At 44.7% G+C, this 22878-nt stretch overlaps 1 protein-coding gene across 1 annotated transcript in view; it reads right to left on the reverse strand.

The window, feature by feature from the left end:
• Positions 1-22878, reverse strand: part of fat2 (FAT atypical cadherin 2) — a 101374-nt gene that overhangs the window by 39131 nt on the left and 39365 nt on the right. Inside the window, exons 9-16 of the mRNA XM_005453217.4 lie at positions 22254-22466; positions 21802-22012; positions 17161-20834; positions 14191-14587; positions 11652-11851; positions 8084-8237; positions 5877-6110; positions 522-911 (exon numbers count right to left, since the gene is read on the reverse strand). Of these exons, the coding sequence (XP_005453274.1) occupies positions 522-911; positions 5877-6110; positions 8084-8237; positions 11652-11851; positions 14191-14587; positions 17161-20834; positions 21802-22012; positions 22254-22466 (5473 nt within the window). The remainder of the gene's footprint in view (positions 1-521; positions 912-5876; positions 6111-8083; positions 8238-11651; positions 11852-14190; positions 14588-17160; positions 20835-21801; positions 22013-22253; positions 22467-22878) is intronic.

Below are 22878 nucleotides of genomic sequence, written 5' to 3' on the forward strand. Positions count from 1 at the left end.
CAGTTGTCATGAATTTAAATACTCAGCTAATTAGTGAGCCTCTGGTCACCCTTAGCAATAAAAGTTTTATATCTTTTTGTTTTAAAGTAACAAAAGTGGAGAAAACTCTTTGTCACAATAAACCAATCTCCACCCACGGTTCCATTTTCTGTTTGTGCTTTTATTCTGAAATCCTTTTTGTGTCTATATTTGCTGTTAGTGAGCGGTCACCTGATATCTGGTTTAGCATCTTTCAGCTCTGTTTTGGCTCGTGTGTTTTCAGCTAATTAACCCTCACTCTGTATTTCTGCTGCTGTTTTATTTTCTCCAGCTGAAAGGACCTTCCTCACTGTTCTGGTTTTAGAGTAAACACACTCAGCCTTAGTTTGAGCTTGCTGAGTGTGTTTACGCCTTTATTATTCGATATGTGGCTTGTTTCTGGGGGGCTGGGTAAACGCCGCTCAGGTGTAAAGCTCACCTGTACTTGTACACCTAAGTGTAATAATGAAATGCGAGGGTTTCACGTAATCAGCTGTTCTAACCTGTTTGGGAGTCCAGCTGGAAGCGGCCGTCTTCGTTCCCAGAGATGATACGGTACACGATGGGATCTGGGGAGCTGCTGTCTCTGGTGAGCGCAGACACGCTCAACACCTCCGACCCCACCGCTGAGGACTCTGGGAGCTGGGCGGTGTACTCGGAGCTCAGGAAGACGGGCTGGTAGTCGTCCAGGGAGACCACATCCACTGTCACCGTGGCAACAGAGTGGAGGTGACGAGGCAGGCCGCGGTCAGTGGCCTTCACCTTCAGCTCGAATGTGGTCGGAGTTTCAGGGTTCAGAGGTCGTTCCAGCCGCAGGATCCCAGAAAACTCATCCAGAGAGAAGTAGCCGTCATCGCCGGACAGGAGGGAGTACTTCACCTCGGAGTTTATACCTGAGCACAGGAACACGGACAGGTAAGGTGTGTGAGGGTGTCTCACCTGCTTCTCTGCATCAGGTCAACACTTTTAATAGAGACCTTATCCTGCCCAGGTTAGAATCATTATGACTAAAGCAGTGAAATCTCTTCTAGAGACAGACTGTATAAGCAGACGGCTTTAATCAATTTGTTAATAGAAATAAGTTTAATTATATAAATAAATATACTCAGGTGATCAAGAAACAAATACGTCTCCATTTTACTGTCAGCCGATCCCAGCTGTGATTGGCTGACAGTAAATGAGGCGGTGAGCCAATGAACATAAGCTGTTCTCCCCTTGAGGTCAGGTGTTTTGGCTCCAATGAAGGTGTTTCAGGAACTTTGTGTAACAGCGGATGACAGGACTTTGATTTTGCAGAGATGAAAGTCCCATATGTTTGTTTTGAGTTATCGAAAATTGCTTCGAGAGTGTAACTGGAGGCCATCCAGAGTCAGGTTATTACTTTGGTTTGTTGGGTGTAACTGATGAGCTGCTGTGTGGCATCAGGATCCTTTTATCCAAACAGAAAAATATGAATTAGCCATGAAACTGTTATCTAAGCCACATCTGGATTTCCACATAGCGCCAATTAAAAGAATCAAAAGAAAGAATAATCACAAACCGCACGCTTTGAACTCTCAGGGCTGTAAACATGAAAAAAAATCCCACTATTTCTGCACTGTTACACATTTACAGTGGGAGTGTGTGGGTGAAAAGCCCAGCGCGTGTGTTTCTAATGAAAACCACCTCCCCATCAGGAGGCTCGTTAACCACTAACTCCAGAGCAATAAGAAGAACATTCAGATTCCAGCTTGTGAAATAACGCCTCTATTTTTCTCACTTTTTTTAATTTGTTGTCTTCTCTCCTGCTGATTTTCACTCTGGAATTATTCAGGTGAAAACCACGACATGTCTGTGAGGTCAGGAGCTAAAACTTTGGATAACGGTTAATTGACGGGTCAGCGTTTTAAAGCTTGCACAAACAGCAGCTTTAGGAGGAAAACACATTTTCATGCTGAATAACAGACTAAGCGGCCTAAAGATGTCACTACAGGTAAAGGTCAAACATTTTCAGAGGATTAGCACTTCAACTACGGTGATTTTCTCTCTGCTGCTCGAGCTCTGCTGCACAGTTTCACCGTCACATCCCACTCCACATCTCGCTTTTGATGCCTGCAGTTTTTTCTCTGCATGCCGAAGTGGTTTTGATTCATTTATCTGGCAAATAAAGCATTAAAAAATAGAAACATATGCGTGAGTCACTGGCGTCTGTGAGAAAGTCGTCAGCACTGAGAAAGAGGACATGCCGCTGCACATCTGAAGGCGGGGCCGGCCTGTTTGGGCTGCGTATGTCCTACCTGTCTGAATCTGTCCACCTTTGTACAAACTAATGTGTGTGTGCAGTCCCACTGTGATCCACCGTTTGAATGACACATCAAAAACCACACACACCTGCACAAACCGAGCTCTTTCCTTTAATGTGACTTCACCCATTCAGCAATCATGAAAGCAAACTAATTAATAACACGTTTACGACTGCACTGGCAATCTGCAGCAAAGTGTGGCCGCTTGCCTCAGTAAGAGGGGGCTGGGGTACATCAGCGATACATGTGCTGATTACAAAACCCGGAGCTTTACATGAATCACAGGAAGGAGGAGCAGCACAAAGGAAACCACAAAGACAGAAGTGAACACGCAGCTCCACCTCTGCACAAATAATACCAACCAATGCGAAACACTGGCTGCTTCTTACTCTTCTTATCTGGATTTAGAGCAAGTGGCCTACAAGTGTAGCATTAACAGATTTTTGAAATGAATAATATTTAAAAATGGTTTGACAAAAATAAATCATCATGTAGAAGACCAAATTTGTGGTATTTGGTAAAAAAAAAAAATACAAATACAAATAGAAGGTTTAACAAAGAAAGTCTTTACTCGTGTTCAAGATAACTCTGTAACTCTTTGATTTCGTAGAGCTGAAAAAAGCGCAGCTGATGTGTGAAGTTCATTCATTTGTTGCCAAAAAGTATTCTGAATATTGTGTGAGAGGGACACCAGTGGGCCTACAGTTTAAGGCTGTGATGAATCTAAAGATGCAAAAAGTGTTTCTGTATTCATACGTGTGTAACTGTTCACACAGAGATGTTCATGGCAATGTTCCCTCTAATTTTTCACATGTCTGAGCGAACACACAAACTCCCTGAGCGATCCCTTGGACCACTGTGAGCGACATCAGACGTGTGCACTGTGGTCGTGCCGGCATCTAATCCATCCAAGTTACATGGTTTATTAAAATAATCAAATTACAGCATTTACATTTATGTTAGACTACTTTTAATTAACTGCTTTAGCCCACTTACAATGGAAATGTAAAAAAAATCTAGTCATTGACCTGTGTAGTATGTTAACACTATTGGAAGTAAAAATAACTTTAACTCCAATTTTGAAAACACAACTTTCTTTCTTTTTAAAAAAAGCTCTGACTTGTATTATGAGTCTGTGGTCTGGGAGAGAGTCCTGTAACTCTCTGTCTGCAAAATATAGTATATAATGACCAATGCTGGGCAATTAATTATATAGTTACTTCTTCAAAAAAGTAACTCAGTTTGGCAAACAACAAAGATTTTTGCAGCTATTTTTTTTAAATGCAGCCAAGGCATTTTTTAAAATAAACATTTCAAACTATTTACAGAACAATCAGCTGTTCTGCATCAAATCTGATGCCACACAAATTATTTGTGCCACTCCAAAAAATAATTTCTGTCCCCTATGAGATAAAGGAGAACAACAGTCTGATACCTGCAGGCCTGACAACAGGAGATGTATCACTCCTGTAACACCTGTAACATTCAGTACTCGCCTCATTGTTCTGACACACACAGCAAAACTACACTACACACTAACTACACAAGATTTGCGCTAAACGTCGCAAATCTCTCACATATCAAAGCACCGCCGTCACTCCTAAAACTTCCCCCCGTTTCTTAACAACTAGATGCCACGTTGCCATATCATTTTTTGATTGGTCGACATGGTACTTTTTTGGACGAATAGGAAAGGCAGAGGGGGGTGGAGTTTGTTTTTGCTCCCAGGCGGAGAGTGCTTTCGAGCCTTTTTTCTTATAAAACGCCGTTTTTTACCGTTTATTCCCGCAGTAAATATAAACAACGACAGTATTCAGGAAGAAAACCAAACATTGCATAATTTTTTTTTATCACAACTCTGGTTTTACGTGGCCTATCAACACAATTTAAAAACTGGTATAAAGTCCACACTTTTTCCGTCAATTGTTCCGTCTGTCCTGCTCACATCTCCAATGGTTGTACATGTTGTCATTAACGTGGCTTCACTCCACATCAGCCACGCCACTTTGCACATAAGGTGTCGGCACATAAGGACGCTGTCATAGCCTGTCAACCACGTTGATTAGCTGCTTATATACGAATATAAATCGCATTATTGGCTGGACTTTGGGATAAGGTGGCATCGTTCTAATACAATATGGGAGCAGCCAGTCACTTACTGACTAACACTGCAAAACAGAATTGTTAAAGTATTAATTTTAATTTCAATTCAGGTTAACTTTTTTGTGCGCAACACAGATTTTCTGTGCGCAGAGACCGTGCCAGCAGTGCGCAATTGCGCACGTGCGCAACTTAGAGGGAACATTGGTTCATGGTAACTGTTACTATTTTATTTTGTATTTTTTTTATATTTACATGTTGGAAATAAAAAGCAGTGAAACTTTTGTGACAAACTTTAGCGTTCGACGACTTCTCGTCAACAGCAGTGTCAATGCAGAAATGTCATTAAAGTTTCAAGTGATGCGTGAATCTGCGTGCACACTTCAAATGTTTATGAAACTCTGATGACGTCACTGAGCAATCAGCCAGCAAATGGTTCTGAAAAATAAGCATCTTTCGTTTCATGTCCAAACTTTTCCCTCTACACTCACAAATTACACATCAAAGCAGAGGCGTGTTTGCCCTCCATCCCCCGCAACCCCCCACCCCACCCCACAGACACTGATCAGAGCTCTCACACAGATGCTGGCTGTCCTTAAAATAACTACAAAATCTGCATATAAAACTATTTATCATTAATTAATTTTTATCATTATTAAAGTTTTCTCTAGATTTAATTTTTAAAATGTCACTTTAAAAATGTAAAGCAACACCTGTAAATAAAAAAGGCAGTGTTTACAGTAATTCAGGACTACCCACACTGCATGAAATAATAACAGACGTCCAAATGTGACACCAAAGCCAAGTTAAACAGCTTTTATGGCTGACATTATTTTTAGCTGCTTTTGTAGTGGGCTTTGGTGTTGCTTTGTCATTAAGACACACCCACACATTTTCACACATTAACGAGGACACGCAGACACGCGACAGACTGCAGGAAGCACAGCGGCTCTGACGTCACGTTTAAAAGCAGAAATGTGGCCGTAAAAATCAAAATCCAAACGTGTGTCGCAGGGTAAAAGTTCAGGTTTGAAATGCTCTGCAGACTCTAATGAAAACAGATTAATTAGGATTCTTTGTTTTAGAGCGCAATGTTTTTAGAAAGAGTCGGTTATAACTGAAGCTAAAAATGTAAAATGAGTGAGGTGCTCATGCTGCAGGGGTCAAAGGTTAAAAGCTACGTGACGCAGATAATTCCCATCACAGCTGGAACAACACAGCAAAGGTGAACTTCAGGTGGGTGTTTCATGGACGGCTTTGCCTTTATTATGTTTGGGATCAGTCAAACCACACACACACACACAGGCACGCCTGAGCATCAGGCTTTAAGGTGTAAAAAGGGCCGATGATACCAGAATGAAGGGTTTGTCCCAACATGTTCGGACCTGACAGAAACAACTCCGTGTTCACTTTGTCTAGTTATTCCACCTTTGCCGCACCCACAGCGATACGTCAAACTGAGCAGCAGCAGCTCACCTGTGTCGGGGTCCTTGGCGTACACCACAGCGACCGGCGTGCGGACCGTGGTGTTGTCGAACACGGTGACCTCGTAGTGGCTGGACGAGAAGCGGGGCGGGTTGTCGTTCATGTCTTGGACCATCAGCAGGATGTCGGCCTGACAGGATCGACCCCCGCCATCCGTCGCCTTCACCACCAGGTTGAACTCCACGTTCCTCTCGCGGTCCAGCACGGCCAGCGTGAAAAGCTCACCTGGGACAGGTGTACGACACACAACCATCAAACCGTGGAACACAAACATCCCCAAAACAAGGCCAATGTATCTCCACACTAAAGACTATTTTTGCATGTTGGTCATGCACATGCAGATGATGACGTATGTCTTATAATTAAAGTATCAGCAGTCATCTTCATCTTGCCTCACGAAACAAAAGTGTCTGCGTTTCCTGTTCTGAACATTTGATAAGCAATAAAATATTCAAGAAATACCCCAGCCACGAAGGACAGGCGTCTGCTAATGAGCAGCTTAAAGAGACCGCACACGTTATTCATCGCCATGACACCAACATCGTGTGACTGTGGTTATGCTCATTTACAGGTGACAGTTTTAGGCCTGAGTATTATAAACTTATATTACTCAGTCATATGTTAAAACTTTTTGTCGTTTTGTCACGGGAACCGCAGGATGCTTAACTCAAGTGTTTCAGTGTTTCATGCACACCTTGCTGAAGTTTGGCTCCTGTGAAGCTGTGAGCATGTCTCTTTGATTATTTTGGATACTATTTTGCTGCAGGAATCACAGCATGTAAAGACTTTATGGGGAACTGACAGTCTTTGAATTCCTGCTTTAGGATTTTTGGGCTCATTCTCAGCTTCCTGGGCTTTACGGCGTTAAGGCGCGCCTCTTTTGAAGCCCAAGTTTTCAGTGCTAATGCCTTCAGCTCGGCCTCGGGTTGAGCCCGTTGTGTTTTTTTAGTCTGCAGTGGATGCTAAGGTGTGTTTAGGATCACTGTGCTCTACTACGAGCCATCCACTTATGGAGTCTTTCCCTTTCTTCCTGATGCACCACCACAGAGAGGAGTTCTTTTCATAGATCCTCCACTCTTTGTTCTCCAAACGTCTTTCTAACAAAAACTTTTTTTTAAAACTGTTTCAAGAAGGTACCGGGATCCTTCTGATGTTCAGACTTCCAGAGGAAAGCTTTTCTTCTGGTGACTCTTTCATGAAGGTCAGGAGCTTTGATTTGCCTTCAAGCCCAACCAAGAACTTTCTGTGGAAGTTTTCTTGCTTTTCTGAACTTTAAAAGCTCCACTTAGAACCTTCATTTCTTTATTACATTTTTTTTTTTTTAAATGATCTAAGTATCTGCACCAGGTGGACACTTAGAGGAGGATTGTTTGGACAAGATTTGAAAAGTTTGCACAGTCTGGGGCTGTAAGAGCCCAAATTTCACATCATGATACAATCAACTTTCAATCTAAAGCAGCTTTGACCTTTTGGAGATCCATGCATCTGTTACTTTTCTATATTCATGTATAAAATCAGCCTTTAGTTTTACAGACAATATGACAAGAGCGGCTTTTGACCTGTGAGTGGGTCTAAAAACTGACGGATGTCTCAGCAGGTGGTTGTTGGGTCTGTTCCCACAAACCCCGATAGTTCTAGAGACTTATTCATCATGAATGAAAACAAGACAGTCAGCGATCGATCGATTACTTGCGCAAGGGAGGCCTCCTCCGTGTCCAGCACGAAAATGACCACACCGAGGACCTCCTCTCGCTGGCTTTTATTGACAAACTTCAAACAATAGTTTACAAAACACCTCCCCTCGCAACCCCCTTTGGTTACAAAGACAAGGCACTGTATGTATGTATATGCAGGTATGTGTGTGTGTGTGTGTGTGTGTGTGTGTCCTCCTGCTGACCAAAGGGTCGTAAACGCAGGAAGCTTACATCAAAGGAAGTAGATCTTCCAGATAGGATGTATCTGCTATAAAACCTCCCCCAACACAAAGTGGTTAGAGGTGCTCAGGATCAAAGGAATAGCTTTGATAATACTGCTTGAACTAAGACTGTACAAATTTAAGAAACACAATGGCAACATTCAACAATTAGACCTAACAGTGGTGATAATATCAGGTGATGGATGTCAGTTCATGCTATTGCACCCTCAAACTTTCGCTGAGAGGGACGCCGTGCACTGACATCAAACAGACGCCATCATACCTGTCCTGTGTTCCAGGTGGAACTTGTCGGCATCTGGCCCGTGGAGGGTGTAGGAGATCTGGCCATTAGTGCCCACGTCTGGATCAGAAGCTGAAACCTTGAGCACAAACACGCTGGAGGGGGAGTTTTCCATCACCACCTCTGTGTACACCAGCTGCAGCAGGAGGATAATAACAATAATCAGACCTGCATTTACTGGGTGGGTTTCAGTTAAGCTACTCAGCGTTGGATTAAAGAGAAAAAACAGGAAGCAGCAGAAACACACCTACAGAGAGGAAAAAAAGGTCACGTCAAGTAAGTCGTTACTTACATCTGAACTCTGACACGATAACGTACGGCACAAAGATGGCGAGGGGAGGGATGGATGGATGGATGGATGCATGTGTGGATGGGTGGGTGGATGGATGGATGCATGTGTGGATGGATGGATGGATGTATACATGGATAAGTGGATGGGTGGATGTATGCATGGATGGATGGGTGGGTGGATGCATGGATGGATGGATGGATTTATACATACATGGATGGATGGATAGGTTGATGGATGTATGGATGCACGGATGGATGGAGGGATAGGTTGATGGATGTATGGATGCATGTGTGGATGTATGGATGCATGTGTGGATGGATGGGTGGATGGATGGATGGATGTATACATGGATAAGAGGATGGGTGGATGTATGCATGGATGGATGGGTGGGTGGATGCATGGATGGATGGATGGATGTATACATGGATGGATGGATGGATAGGTTGATGGATGTATGGATGCACGGATGGATGGATGGGTGGATGGATGGGTGGATGTATACATGGATGGGTGGATGGATGGATTTATAAGGTCACAATTAACTGTTTAATAAACATGTTACAAACCTACCACAAACCTTCTAAGTGTAATAAATATATTATTATTTACTTATTAACTGCTTATGATGCAACACTTCATAAAATCTTGTTTTAAGAAGTCTTGGTGTCAAAGCCAGTTTTATAACTGGCTTATAAAGACTTAAAAGGACTTTATTAACTGTTAACTAAAGATTATTCATGCAAATGTTATTTACTTGGTTTCAGTAAAACAATATGTGATTATGATAGAGATATTTCTCTTGGTTGCTGGATGATAAGTGATCTATGATGGCGAACATTTCACGCATCCTTTATCTGTCTCCATTAAACTCTAGTAATGACTGTGAGGAAACAGACAGGGAGAAATACTGGCTTTATACTGAGACCTCCTTTAATATTAAATGTTACATGAAGTCAAGACTAATCTTTAGCTCAGTTTCATAAATTAGCCTCAGGGGCTTTACAGCCTGTACAGGAAGCAGCAGCTTTTGTCTTTACTCTTAATGTCGAGATGTTCCCAGAAGCACCTTTACAAGAAAAACAAACGCTTTAAAAAATAAAGATGCTCTGTGGGGTCAGGCGGCGCTGCTGCACTGGGCCCCGGTCCGGATGGGCCTGGGCCCCCTTTCCCTGGCGGGTCGCGGAGTATGGGGGTGCCTACTGGGGTCAGCGGGGGAGCTGGCCCCAGGGAGGGGTCACTTGCCCCTCCCTTCCTTCCCTCCCCATCTCCAGCTGCCTCCCTCGTCCCGCTCCACCACAATCACCCACACATGCAGGGCCTTGGGGTAGGGGTGTGTCACCAGGGTGCAGAGGAGGCATCCCCCCCCCCTTCTGTCCCCTTCTGGCTGCCTCTGCCTCAATTTTATCTCACAACTTAGACATTCACATTACTCACACTCTCATTACACATACATATAGGATCTTGGGGGTGGGCACGCAACACGGAATCCAAATTACCATCAGGGTGTACACCTCACCCCTGGCGTCGTTGCCCACCTCTCAATTTTAAATACACATAGACATTGAGGGCTATCAGGTGGGCTATGCGCTTACCTGCTGCTCTCTGGCAGGTAGCTCCATGCCCTCCTGGGTTTTAAATGCACCTTGGAACACACATACATCAACACTACATATGAGCGGGTGGAGGGAGGTTTGGAGTCTTCTCACACCCCCGTTCTCTGCGGCCTGTTGGAGCGGGGGGGGGCTAGGAGGAGGAGTTGGCCGTCCGACTGGGGTCTGGAATGCGGGGCCTCCCTGCTGCTGCGGAGTCGGGGCGGTCTGCTTCTCCCCACCGCAGGGAAAAGGGTAACACCACCTGGGTCTGGGTGCAGTTTCCCCCTCCAGGGGCAAGGGTACCTAGACCCGGTTCTTAGAGTACGCTTGGGGAGTGTGACTGTGTGTACATTTTTACACGTTGTCTCCACGTTGGTTGAGTGTGGAGTAATTGCATATGAGAGCATGAGGGTGGGAATGGATGTTTGTATCTGTGTGTGCCTGTATGTCTGTGTCTATATGTCAGGTTGGGTATCAGACGCCACCTCTCTGGGGACATCTCAGGCCCTCCAAGGTTTGGAGGCCTATCTCCCCCCACCACTTCCCCTGCCGGTGGCGGACGCCCTCAGACATTGGTGGGTTGGTGGTTCTTTGTGTCCGGGGATGGGCGCCCAGGTACACACCAGCTCACTCCTTGGCAGCTGCTTATCGGGGCCTGGAGCCTGGGACTCGCTCGGGCCACTTCGGAGGTGGGGTGCCCTCGGCCTCTCGGCCTCGGCCTTGGTCACTCTGGCACAGCTGGCTGCCGGCGGAGCTCACGGGCACGTCACTGCAACCCCCCCTGGGTTCTGCTCCCTGGCTGCTGAGTGACCCCTCGTCTGGGACTCTCCTCAGCTCTTTCTGGGATAGTGGCGCGGCTGCCCCTCTGTTGGTCTTCCTTGGTCTCTTGTGTTCTGGGGGCCTCTGGATGTCTGGAGTTTTGATCTCCTCCATACCTGCTTCATGCCCTGGAGGACGGGGGTGTGGCCCCCCACACCCTCTAGCAGATCATTACATGAAGGAACCTTTTAAATACAAGCGCGCTCATGCTCACAGGTGTACACACGGGGACTCACACACACTAACTACACCCTTTTTGGCTCCTACCTCAAAGCACACTGTGCGCTGTCGATCTTACGTGCTGCACAATAATGTTTAATATTTAGTATTTACTGTCATATTCCCATAGATCATTGTGATGTTGTTTATTCTATTACTCTTGTTTTCTTCTGCTTGCTTTCTTTTTTTCTTTCTCAACAGGTGATCCAGGTGATCGATATATGTATTTTTTGTCTGCTTATTCTGTTGGTCTTTGTTTTTTGCCCTTTTCCCCCGTCCCTCTTCTCAGCTGTTTTTCTTTCCCTCTTTCTTTCCCCCAGTCAAGTCTGTCCCGTATTCAGCAAGTGAAAATAAAATAAACAATAAAAGGTGAATCAAATGGACCATTACGGCAAGGCTGGGATGGTCAATTTGGTAAAGTAAATCCGTTGGGCATCTTTCTTCGCCTTTAGACAATAATTCTGATGGCAAAAGAGCCAAACGGGACAGGCAAAAAAAATAAAAATAAATAAATAAATAAATAAAAATAAAGGTGCAAAAACAGCCCAGCGTGCACTTCCTCTTTACCATTTTCACTCTGAGAGGCTTCCATGCGTCTAACTGCAGAGCTGAAGTCACCTGTACTCACCTGCTCACACAGCGGGCTGTTGTCATTGATGTCCAGCACATGGACGTCCACGCTGATGGGAGCCTCAAACTTGCCGTCGGTGGCCGTGACTCTCAAGGCGTATCTGTCTCTGGCCTCTCGGTCCAGGCTCTCCTTCACGATCAAACCCCACTGGCCCTCGTCCACCTGCACGATGGCGAACTGGCCCAGTGGGTCTCCGGCTGCAGGAGCAAGAAGGACGTGAGTGACAGCAGAGAGGCAGGGCTTCATGCTCTGAGAGGTAGAAAGCCGTGAGCACTGTTGCTTTAAGCTTCTACCAGAAAACCTCGCCTTGTCCTTCAATCTGCTGAAGCATGTGATCACGTTAATGAGCGTGAATTCAGCTTTTCTCTTCTGATCTTTACTTTTGTGACTCAAACTTTTGGATAAATGTTCATCGGTTTACTTTGGGGGGTGCGGTCAGCATGGATGATTGACTAACCTGTCCCACTTTGAACCTTATCAGATCAGTCAGACCCACCTGTTTATCCCGGTTTGCAGTTTGGTGTGAGGGAAAATCAACTTTTTATTCTTTCCTGACTCCCTGTAGCTGAAGTTTGAATATTTATTTCTTTTCTGATTTGATTCCTTTTATTTCTCTTCCAGACTTTTTATTTTAATCATGTTTTTATACACTGTTTGACCTCAGCTGTCCTCACCTCTCAGTCTTCACTCTTACTTCGGTCTAATATGTCTTGCTGCATTTTTTATCTGTTGGTCTCACTTAAGTTTTATTTTTTAATATATTTTCTCCGAGTCCTGTTTATTGTTATTCCCTCTGCTGTGACTTGAAGGCACCTCAGGTTAGCTTGTTGTTTTTAAATGTTCTGCATCAATATTAAGTATCTATAACTCAGTCGAACCCCCCCCCCCCCCCCAAAGCACCAAATAATCAGAGCAATCCCCCAAAATATTAAATATATGATAATGTGAGAGTAGCAACACTACAGACAGAACCTAAAGACACAGACACACTCTGCTCTGAAAACTTTTCCTGATGTTTATGTGTCAACGTTTCAGTCTGCAGATAAACGTGTTACACTTCATGTTATGGATGTGAGAAACAATCGCCTCACTTTGTAAATGGTAAATGGTAAATGGCCTGTATTTATACAGCGCTTTAATAGTCCCTAAGGACCCCAAAGCGCTTTACATATCCAGTCAGCTGACTGGATATGTCTTTATACAGCTGACTAATAAAGAGTTTAAATTAATCTTCTGATGTTTTTGTTTCTGTATCTGGAAAATAATCTGTGCACCATTTTGGCAGGAATTCAGCACCAAACTCATATTTTTGTCACTTTTTTTTTTTTTAAAGAGACAGAAGTGAAGAAAATTTTGCTCTATATTGTTGTTTTTCCTTTCATTATATATATTTTTATTTGTATTATTTAGCACTGGAAAAACTCTTTGGACAGATGAAACCAGGATGAAGATGAAGCAGAATGAAGGAGAGAAAAGTGCATGCATCCACATCCTCTGTCTAACATGGCGGAGGCGTTGTTATGGCCTGGGCCTGTATGGCTGCAGTGGAGCTGGCTCTCTGGTGATTAATGATGATGTCACAGGTAATAGAAGCAGCAGGATGAAGTGTGACGTGTACAGACCTCTGCACAGCTTCACAGCAGAGCAGATGATAATGACCCAAAGTAAACTGCAAAAGCAACCTGAGAGCATCTCAACACAGAGAAATTAGGTATTCTTCGAGGTTTTCATGAGAGAGACTGGAGAGGAAAAAAACTCCTTACATTTAAAATGATTTTACAATAAAGGGAGAGGAACTCTGTCACTCCTGAACAGTTAGTATTTAGCCATAAAGAACACAGGACGTTCTTTATGGCTTTGGCTGCCTTCACTGGGAGTCAGATTAGCATTTTTACAGCGTGAAGCATCTCAAACAGCTCCCAGAACAACAATCTGAATGTTTGTGTAATTGCAAAGTTAAAGGAATGAAATATAGGAGGAAAAAACAAACAGAATAGAAAATCGTCTTATGGTGATGGGAGTAAAATCCTCTCATCAATCACAGCAGAGGTGGGCAGGCTTTGTTTCTGTTTTCGCTTCTTAGAGCAGAGCAAATGTCAGCATCAGACAAACCTTCTATTATAAATAATTCCAAAGCAAATACTCGTCTGTTAGGAAAACCACAGTGTGACAGAGAGCTCCTTTAGAACGGTTTAACTGTCTGGGGAAAAACAGGATTTGCATTAATTCGAGGCTTTGTTTTGTTGGTAGCTGCAGGGCAACCTGTTGGTATTCTCCCCTCGTTAGCTGGCAGTGCAGTGCGATTAATCTGAGGCTCAATAATATCGACGCTCTGCTGGGGGTGATTAACACAGATCACATTTCACCTCATTAACGTCTTTGTAACAGAAGGGCCACTCTTTCGACGGGACGCTGATTAAGACGTAAACACGGACAAAACAACACCGCTGACACACGCACACACACTTAATGCCCAGACACGCAAGAGCAAAACAAACAGTCTCAAATCTACGAACACACACACCCATGAACACACCTGTGATGTAACACGTGATGAGGCGGTTCTCCAGCGACACATCAGCGTCCGTGGTCGTCATGTAGACAATGGGTTCGTAGGGGGTGCTGTTCTCCACCACCGAGCCGCGGTACACTTCCTCTGTGAATTTTGGCGGGTTGTCGTTCTCGTCCGTCACCATCACCTCCACCAGGACGCTGGATGACAGTTTTGCGTTGCCGCCGTGGTCGGTGGCAACCACGTTGAACCTGTACACCCTGGTCACCTCGCAGTCGGTCTCCCGCAGCGTGGTGATCCAGCCGCTCTCCCCGTCGATGGAGAACACCTCAGTAATGGCCAACGCAGTGTCATCAGGCAGCGGCTCCAAGGTGTAGGTCACCACACCGTTGGTGTCTGTGTCCGGGTCGTTGGCCGTTACCTAAAGGTGGAAATGTGCAGAGAGTTGTGCTGAGACTGTATCTGAACATGGGATGCTGTTGCAGAATCCAGGTGTTTCTTTAGCTCAGGCACTGCTGCAGGATTTTACTAAGCTAAGCTAATGCTAAAATAATCAGAAAACCAGGGAAACATCCATAATTCAGCTTTTTCAGAGGTATGCAGAGTTTACCTGTTATCACAGCTTCTGAAAACTCCAAATCAGCTTCTTTTGAGGCAACCGAGAAAAACTGACACCAAAAGTGCCAAAAACCTGCAGTTTCTCTGGTGTCCAGCAGAGGATCCAGCAGAGAGTCAGTCCCACAGACTCCCATGTTAGAATATGTTTACAACCTGATGCTCAAACTATTTTGGTCTCTATAGAATTTCTCCCTTCACAACACGGGGGGAGAATTATTCTATAACTCACTTTTTTAAATTGGATTAAGGCTTACTGTCGGCATTATTAGGGGCATGGCCTCTTTAGTCGTGTCCAAATTCATAGGCTGCATCCTCCTGAGGACCCGGCCTTTGCGGTCTATGTGGGCTGGGTCCTCCAAAGGCCGGGTAGGCCGGAAGTGAGCAGCTGTGAAATTGGACGGTCTAGCCTTCAGATTTCTGTCACGAGCTGTCTCGGTGGAGTTTAATAAACTCAGCCGTCTGCTCCTTGCTATCTAAAATATAACAGGACACTGGTGTAAATTCTCAACCATCTCACACTTCTGTTTAATCAGTTTTCTGTTTGACGTTCATTCAGCTGTATGAAAACTATAACTTTAATCACAGCCAAACCGATTTGATCAGGAACAAATAAAACACCAAAAAAACCCAAACAATAACATTTTTAAGTTATTTAAGTGACTTATATATCATGTTTAACCTGAGTAGCGAAAGACCGTGGGGGTTTGAAAACGATGTGCCGGGAGTTTGCTGTTCTCAACGGCTCTAGTGAGCTGGCTAACTATCAATCTGGTGGGTAAAAGACATTTCTGAAAACGTTGGAGCACTTTTTGAAACATGTTATACCTCGATAAATCGAGATATTTGAAGTTTACACAGCTACATTCTCGCCTGAAAATACATTCTCGCCTGAAAGAGTTTATTTTTGTGATACAGAAAGAGTATTAAGAGTAATATTACAACTTAGTAGCTGCCACCATTTTTGGAAACTGGAATTGTCTGGGCCGCACTATGAATTCTGGGATAGGTTGGGCCACAAAGGATACACCCGACCCATAGTCAAATCTGGGGAAAAGGAGGACGCATTTGTTGACCGCATTTGTCGGAGTCTACGAATTTGGACAGCCTTCGTCGCGTCGCTGTGACGTAATCGGCCTACAAATGTGGCCTCATGCAGCCTATGAATTTGGACACCCCCTTTGACTGACAGATGACACAGGCAGCTGTAGCAGCTAGCTGTCCGCCTGAACTGGACCTCTGGACCATGTTTTTGTGCTGCTGGAGCCTTTTTAATAACATTATCTGACCAAAAGTATGTCTGTGGGGAGGTTACTGTACTAAGTCTGAGCTCCAGGTTTGGTGCACAGTGAAATTCTAGCATTTTATTTGGATGTTACTGAGGACTGATTAGCAGGTATCTGAATCTATGCTAATGTGAATTTTTGGAAGCGCCAGTAGAAAAATAGTCCATGTTTACTATATTGTATGTGTTATATTTGAAGCCCCAACTGCTTTTCTTATGAACTTTTGAACCAGCCTAAACACATCATGGATTCATTTGTGTGTTGAACAGTTTAAGTTTAAGCAACTTTGATTCTCACAAACTCCTGTCCTGGTTGTTTCTTAGAGGGGGCAGTTGCTCTGGCACATGGTGTATTATTTGGATTTCCACACTGTAGAAGTCCTGGGAAAGTAAGCTAACCCAAGGTATCCAAAGTGTGATAGTCTTAAATCTCTGCCTAAATGTCATCCTCTGTAAAAATTGAGAACAAAGGATCGACTTTGTCTTGACTCCAGTGGCTTTAAAATCTCTTGGGCTGCTCCACTCTATTACTGAAAAAGCAAACCAATAATGACACCATTTCTACTCAGTCTGCTCTACAGCCCAAAAATCACAGGTGATGTTTCCCTTACATTTTTCAATAATGTATTGAAAGGACTAGTTTAAAAACATGAATAGTATTAAATCTGAAAATGATCCGGTGTGGGAGCAGCTGGAAGAAGGAGTATTAAATTTTGATTGCTACATGTGTGGAATATATTCATACATGCATTGATGCAGTTGTTGCACTGAAAGCAGAGTCTAACTTTCCTGAACCTTCTGCAAATATTTCCCCCTAAAGCAGCTTTGTTGGGTGTAAGACCATCCTCAGCAACCTAATCTTGATCTGCTCCAAAAACAGGTAAGGAAAATCCCTGCTGGAAACTCCCTGTTTACCCAAGGATATCAGAGGAAACAGTCCTTTCTCAGACAGAACATATAATACACTTCAGTCATGTAACTAGAGTGGATGGGCAAGTTTATAGTGGATTTTTCAGTGTGTATAACAGTTCAGACTTTTGTACACACTTTGCTTAAACCATGATGGGTATCAAATGAAGCTTCCTGTGTCTCACCTGAATAACAGTGGTTCCAGCAGGCATGTTTTCAGCCAGGAAAGCTCTGTATGGACTTGCATCAAACACTGGCTGGTTGTCGTTGACATCCTGGACTTGGATGCTGACAGAAACCAGCGATGCCACGTCCGTCCCGTTGTGATTCCCCTGGGCGATCACGTCAATCTGGTACCACTTTGTCTTTTCGTGGTCAATGCTCTTCTGCAATAACAAAGTTCCACTTTCCTGGTCCAAGCTGAACACTTTGTCTTTGTTGCTTTCAACGGTGTTCCCATTCACCAGGCTGTAAATGAGGGGCATGTCGGAGTCTGCCCTCACAGCGCCGATTTCCGTCCCTATGGGAATGTCCTCTGCAGCTGAGAAGGTGTAAAGCGGCTCGGAGAACTTCGGAAGAGGAACCTCTGGCGGGACAACCTTCACCTGGACGGGGACCGTGGAGTTATAAAAAGGAAGGCTGCCATCACGAGCCTTGACTTTGAAGTTGAAGATCTTGTTCTCCATGCCCACAAGGCTCTCTTTGACACTCACAACTCCGGTGAAAGGGTTTATTTCAATAATGTCTTCGGTGACTTCTTCCGCTTCATCTACCAGGTAGGTGACGTCTGCATTTTTGCCATCATCTGCGTCATAAGCCATGATTTGAATGACTGGGGAGCCTTTATTAACTGTCGACTGGATTGAAACCTGGTATTCCGATGCTTTGAACTGAGGTACGTTATCGTTCTCGTCTGTAAGGATAATCTTGACAGTGCAAAACGCCACTTTACCGCCTCCATCTTTAGCCATGACTTTGATTGCTATGACCCTCTGGGAGGGGTTTTCTCTGTCCAGTGGCTGAGTTGTGACAATCAGCCCATCTTTGCTGATTGCAAATTTTTCATCAGCAAGTTTGTTTATGATGGTGTAGTCAACACTACCGTACGGCCCATCATCTGGGTCGATGGCAGCTAGCCGGATCACACGAGTTCCCGCCTCTGCATTTTCGGCCAGCTCTGCTTCATAGACGCTCTGCTTGAAGTATGGATTGTGCCTGTTGCTGTTTATCATATCGATACTGACGGGGGCAGTTTTCTGAAACACGCCATCAGACACCGCCACAGTCAGGTTATAGTGAGGATCCAGATTCCTCCTGCAGACATTAGAAAAGGAGATGATCCCCGAGGATTCGTTTATATTGAAGTACCGGCCTTCATTCCCTGAGAGTATTTTGTACTTGAGGTTATTCAGGTCACTGTCACCAGTGTCGGGGTCTGAAGCATGGATTTTGATGACAATGTGGCCACACTTTGCCATTTCATCAAGTGTGGCTTTATACCGGGAGCTGTCAAAGTCCGGAGGGTTATCGTTGACATCGGTGACATTTATAGTCACAAAAGTCTCGCTGCTGAGAGGGATGGTCCCATTGTCTGTGGCTTTGATTTTTAAATTAAAATGTTTCCTGCTTTCATAATCCAGCACCTGTTTTGTCACAATCAACCCAGTCTGAGGGTTTATTTCAAAGAAATCACTCTCATCCCCATGTGTTTTCACCATCTGGAAAGTCAAATCTTTATTTCTACCAGAGTCTTTATCAGAGGCAGAAAGCTCGATCACAGAGGTGTCAACTGGGAGCCCCTCAGCGATATTCACATTGTGCATTAGATTAGAGAAAACCGGGGCATTATCATTGACATCCTCCACTTCTATTTCAATCGAGGCCTCTGAGAAAGCTCCGGTCACTGAGTCAGTAGCTCTGACTGTCAGCACATGCATGGTCTGGCTCTCATAGTCAAGGGGGTTGGTGACAGTCAGCACGCCAGTTTTGAAATCAATGTGAAAGTGTTTTGAGGCGTTTTCCTCTTCAAGATTGTAGATGAGCCTGTAACCCTCGGGGTTCCTCGCCTGGACATGCAGGATGGTGGTGAATGGGGGCACATCTTCAGGGACTTTGAGCGGATACAGAAGAGTCTGAAAGACTGGATTGGTTCGATTCCTCACCTGAATGCTGAGCTGAGCCATGGTGCTGTGACTGGGCTCGCCCTCATCTATAGCTGACACCGTTAGTATGTACTTATTCAGGGCATTAAAATCCAGAGGTCTTTGAAGAGACACGTCACCCATGTCTGGATCTATTCTGAAGAGGCCGTAGTCTTCCTCCAGAGTGTACACGATGGCTCCGTTTTCTCCCAGATCTCTGTCGATGGCGGTCACTTGATACAAAACATCTCCTGGTTCTGCGTCTTCAGAAATCATCATTGAAAAAGGCAAGTTTAAAAACTGTGGCGAGTTGTCATTGACATCATCTATGAAAACCTTCACCTTGGTGATGGCTGTTCTCGGTGGGGTTCTTATGTCCTGCACTTTAACCACAATGTCATAAACATCTTGTTCTTCCCGGTCAAAAGGGACTCCTGTGGTTTCGAGTAGGCCTGCTGTCGGGGAGATTGTGAACCTGCCTGCTGGGTTTAGGACAGAGTATAAAAGAGGTTCATTTAAAAAGCATCCTGTGACTTTGAGCACTGCTAAAGTTTTGACTGTCTTTATGTTTTCAGAAACGCTCGTTGAATAGGCTTTGTGCTCAAATCTGAGGTCACTCTCCGTTAGGTTTGTTACGCTTATGTTAACAGTAGCTAAATCTCTGTAGAGGCCATCAAAGGCTTTGACACGCAGCTGATAAAATGGCCTGAAGTCAGACACGTTGTTCACAGTGATGAGTCCGGTACTGGGGTGAATTGAAAAGGCATTATGAAGATTTCCCTCGGTGATGCTGTATGACACTGCTGAGTCAGCGTCATGGGCTGTGATGCGCACCACCTCTGCATCTCTGACAGCTGGGAGAATGATGGATGACTCGTACGCAGAGGCGGTGAATTGTGGTGGGCAGTCATTCAGGTCCAGGATGCGAACAGTGACCTTGGCCGGCTCTGCTGCATACAGTGATGGCTCCCCCGAGTCCTTCACCTGTACCGTGAAGAGATACTCAGCCTTGGTTTCAAAGTCTAGCGGTGAAATTAAGGAGATGGTGCCCATGCTCGAGTCTATTCTAAAGACTTTCAGGGCCTCTGGTTCGAGGATTTGATAAGTCAGCAAGGAATTTGAATCTCGATCTGAATCCGAGGCCCGAATGACCAGGGGGGTGTTTCTTTCTCCCATCACCATGCTGTTTATGTGAGCGGACTCACCTATTTGCCCCTGGTACTCCCTCTGCTCAAACACAGGAGCGTTATCATTCTCATCAACCACGTAGATGTGAACGACCGTCCTGGACACGGCTCCAGCTGTGGTGGAAGCTGTAACTCTCAGCTTGTACGAGTCGCAGGTCTCATAATTGAGGCGCCCCTGTGTGGAAATCAACCCCGTGTAGGAGTTGATGTAAAATGTTCCATTCCAGTTACCACTTTCTATATCATAATGCACCGCAGCTGGGCTCGAGGCTGACACGGTGACAACGGGAGTACCAACGGCGCTCAGCTCGCTGATCTCCGTCAGGTATTCATCTGAGGGGAAAGTGGGCGGGGTTTGTTCAGAGACCCGGACGTGGACGTGGACAGAGCAGAGGTCGCTGCGCTGAGGGAAACCCTGATCTGTGGCCTTCACAGTCAGGTGGAACAGGTCCTGAGGCTGCAGATCCAAAGGTTTGGAGACGCTTATGGATCCCAGGTCTGGATCTATGGTGAAAACGTTGTCGATGTTACCTGTAGGGATAAAGAAAAGGAAGTTTGACACAAATAAAATATCCCACTGGTAAAATACCTCAAAAATATATTTCATTGTTGGCAATCCAAGAAATCAAACTGATGCTTCTTTATCTGAAACGGTTGATCCTCTGTCTGAAACAAGATCTTTTAGCCCCTCCCTCTTTAAGAAAACTTTCTTCTGATTGGCTGTTCCTCTTAAACAGAGCAGTTTGCCTGAGACGACCATGATGTAATCAGATCCAAATGATCCACATACACCGAGCTCATTATTAGAAAACTCGGGAAAAAAGTAAAAGCCATTCAGGTTATCAGATTTAAGACTGTATCAATCTAGATATCAAGATATTGAACACATTTCTCTCATATAAACTCCTCTGTTTCAAAAACAAGTGAGTGAACAACAGCTGAAGTATTCAATGTGAAATTACTTTTGTTTGCTTCCATGATCTACTTTTAGGAAGATTTTCAAAGAATTTGAATTAAAGTGGGATTTTCTTGGTTCTGCTGCAGTGATTTAAGCAGGACAAGCTCCTCTGAGAGACATTTATCTTGCCCACTGCCCATTTTTTTAAAGACAAAAGAAGTGTTGAAAGCTGAATCTGAGACAGAACAATTGTAAAGATGGATGTTCTCTGCTGTCTGACACACAGCGAGCAGGCATAATGCATTCCACTGTGGCAACTCGGGTTGAGCGCCATGCTCTGTCACGCATTTTCATAACCGCTCTGAACACACACGATAAGCATCAGGAAAAAACCTACAGAGCAGGCCGAGAGCCAGCTTCAGCTGTGAGGTAAGAAAAGATCGAAGAGGAGGAATCACAGCTGTGAAAGCACCGAGACGCTCTCTCGGATATCATCGCTGTGCCCTTAAACCTTTCGCTTCAAGTGTCTGACACTCAGAGGCTTCCAGCTTTCAAAATGAGAAAAGGGAGCACCATGAATAAAAAGAGAGGCCTGCTCACCAGAGTGCAGTGAGTAGCTGATGTGGGCGTTGCTTCCCATGTCCTTGTCTAGGGCCTTGACCCGGAGGACCTCGGTGCCCGCGGGGGCCAGGTTAGAGACACCGACCTCATAGCGGGGGCTGAGGAAAGCCGGCGAGTGGTCGTTGCAGTCCTCCACGTGAACCACCACCTTTGCAAAGTTCCTCTTCACTGGTATCCCCTGGTCACGCACCTGAGGATGAGTGAGGGTAGATAATGAACTGCTGGAGGAACAAAGAAACTGAAGAGCTGAATAAAGACAAATAAAAGTCTTACTTTACTGTTCTGATCAGACAAAGAGATTATTTTTCATCTTATTATTCTAATTAACATCAGCATTCAAAGTTTACGCTGTTGGACATGAATGAAAAACACAATCTGCATTTCTTCTGCCATAAACACATTTGTGGTAATAAATCAGCAGTTTTCAATACCATGACGGTGAGCGTATGAATGGCGATCTTCTCGTAGTCCAGCTCCTCCGTCATCACCAGCACGCCGCTCTTCGGGTCCAGGTGGAAGAGCTTGGTGCTGTCTGGGTGGAGGCTGCTGTGGATGGAGTAAACCAGCTTGCTGTTGTTGTCGCGATCTTTAGCGCTGATCTGCAGGATGTCCTTCCATGGGGAGGTATCCTCAGGAACCCTCACCTTAAACCCACAGAGAACATTTGGAGGCTGATTACTGTCACCGACAAACAGCTGAGAGAAAGAGGACTTCCAACACATTTTACTGTGGGACTTCATAACCAGCTATTATCGAGTGAATCCGGAGAAGCCTGACATTTTATTTCTGTAACAAGGCAGTAGGAACAAATATTCAGCGCAGTGAGAGGTTTTTTTAAAAACACACTAAGATAAAATGTAAAGTAAATGCAAGTTGGGCATCCCTGTAACATCCCGTTTCCACAGATTGGATGAAAAATTATCCAAACTCGCAGAATAAATATTTTAAACACATTTCAAAATGTTCACCTCGCTTTCTGACGTCATCATCAGGACTCCAAACGCTAACTGGTTCCAGTATGTTTGAATCTATTCTCATCTCGTCATGTCTTCCAGC

This window comes from Oreochromis niloticus, linkage group LG2, assembly GCF_001858045.2.
Source record: "Oreochromis niloticus isolate F11D_XX linkage group LG2, O_niloticus_UMD_NMBU, whole genome shotgun sequence".
NCBI classification, from domain to species: Eukaryota; Metazoa; Chordata; class Actinopteri; order Cichliformes; family Cichlidae; genus Oreochromis; species Oreochromis niloticus.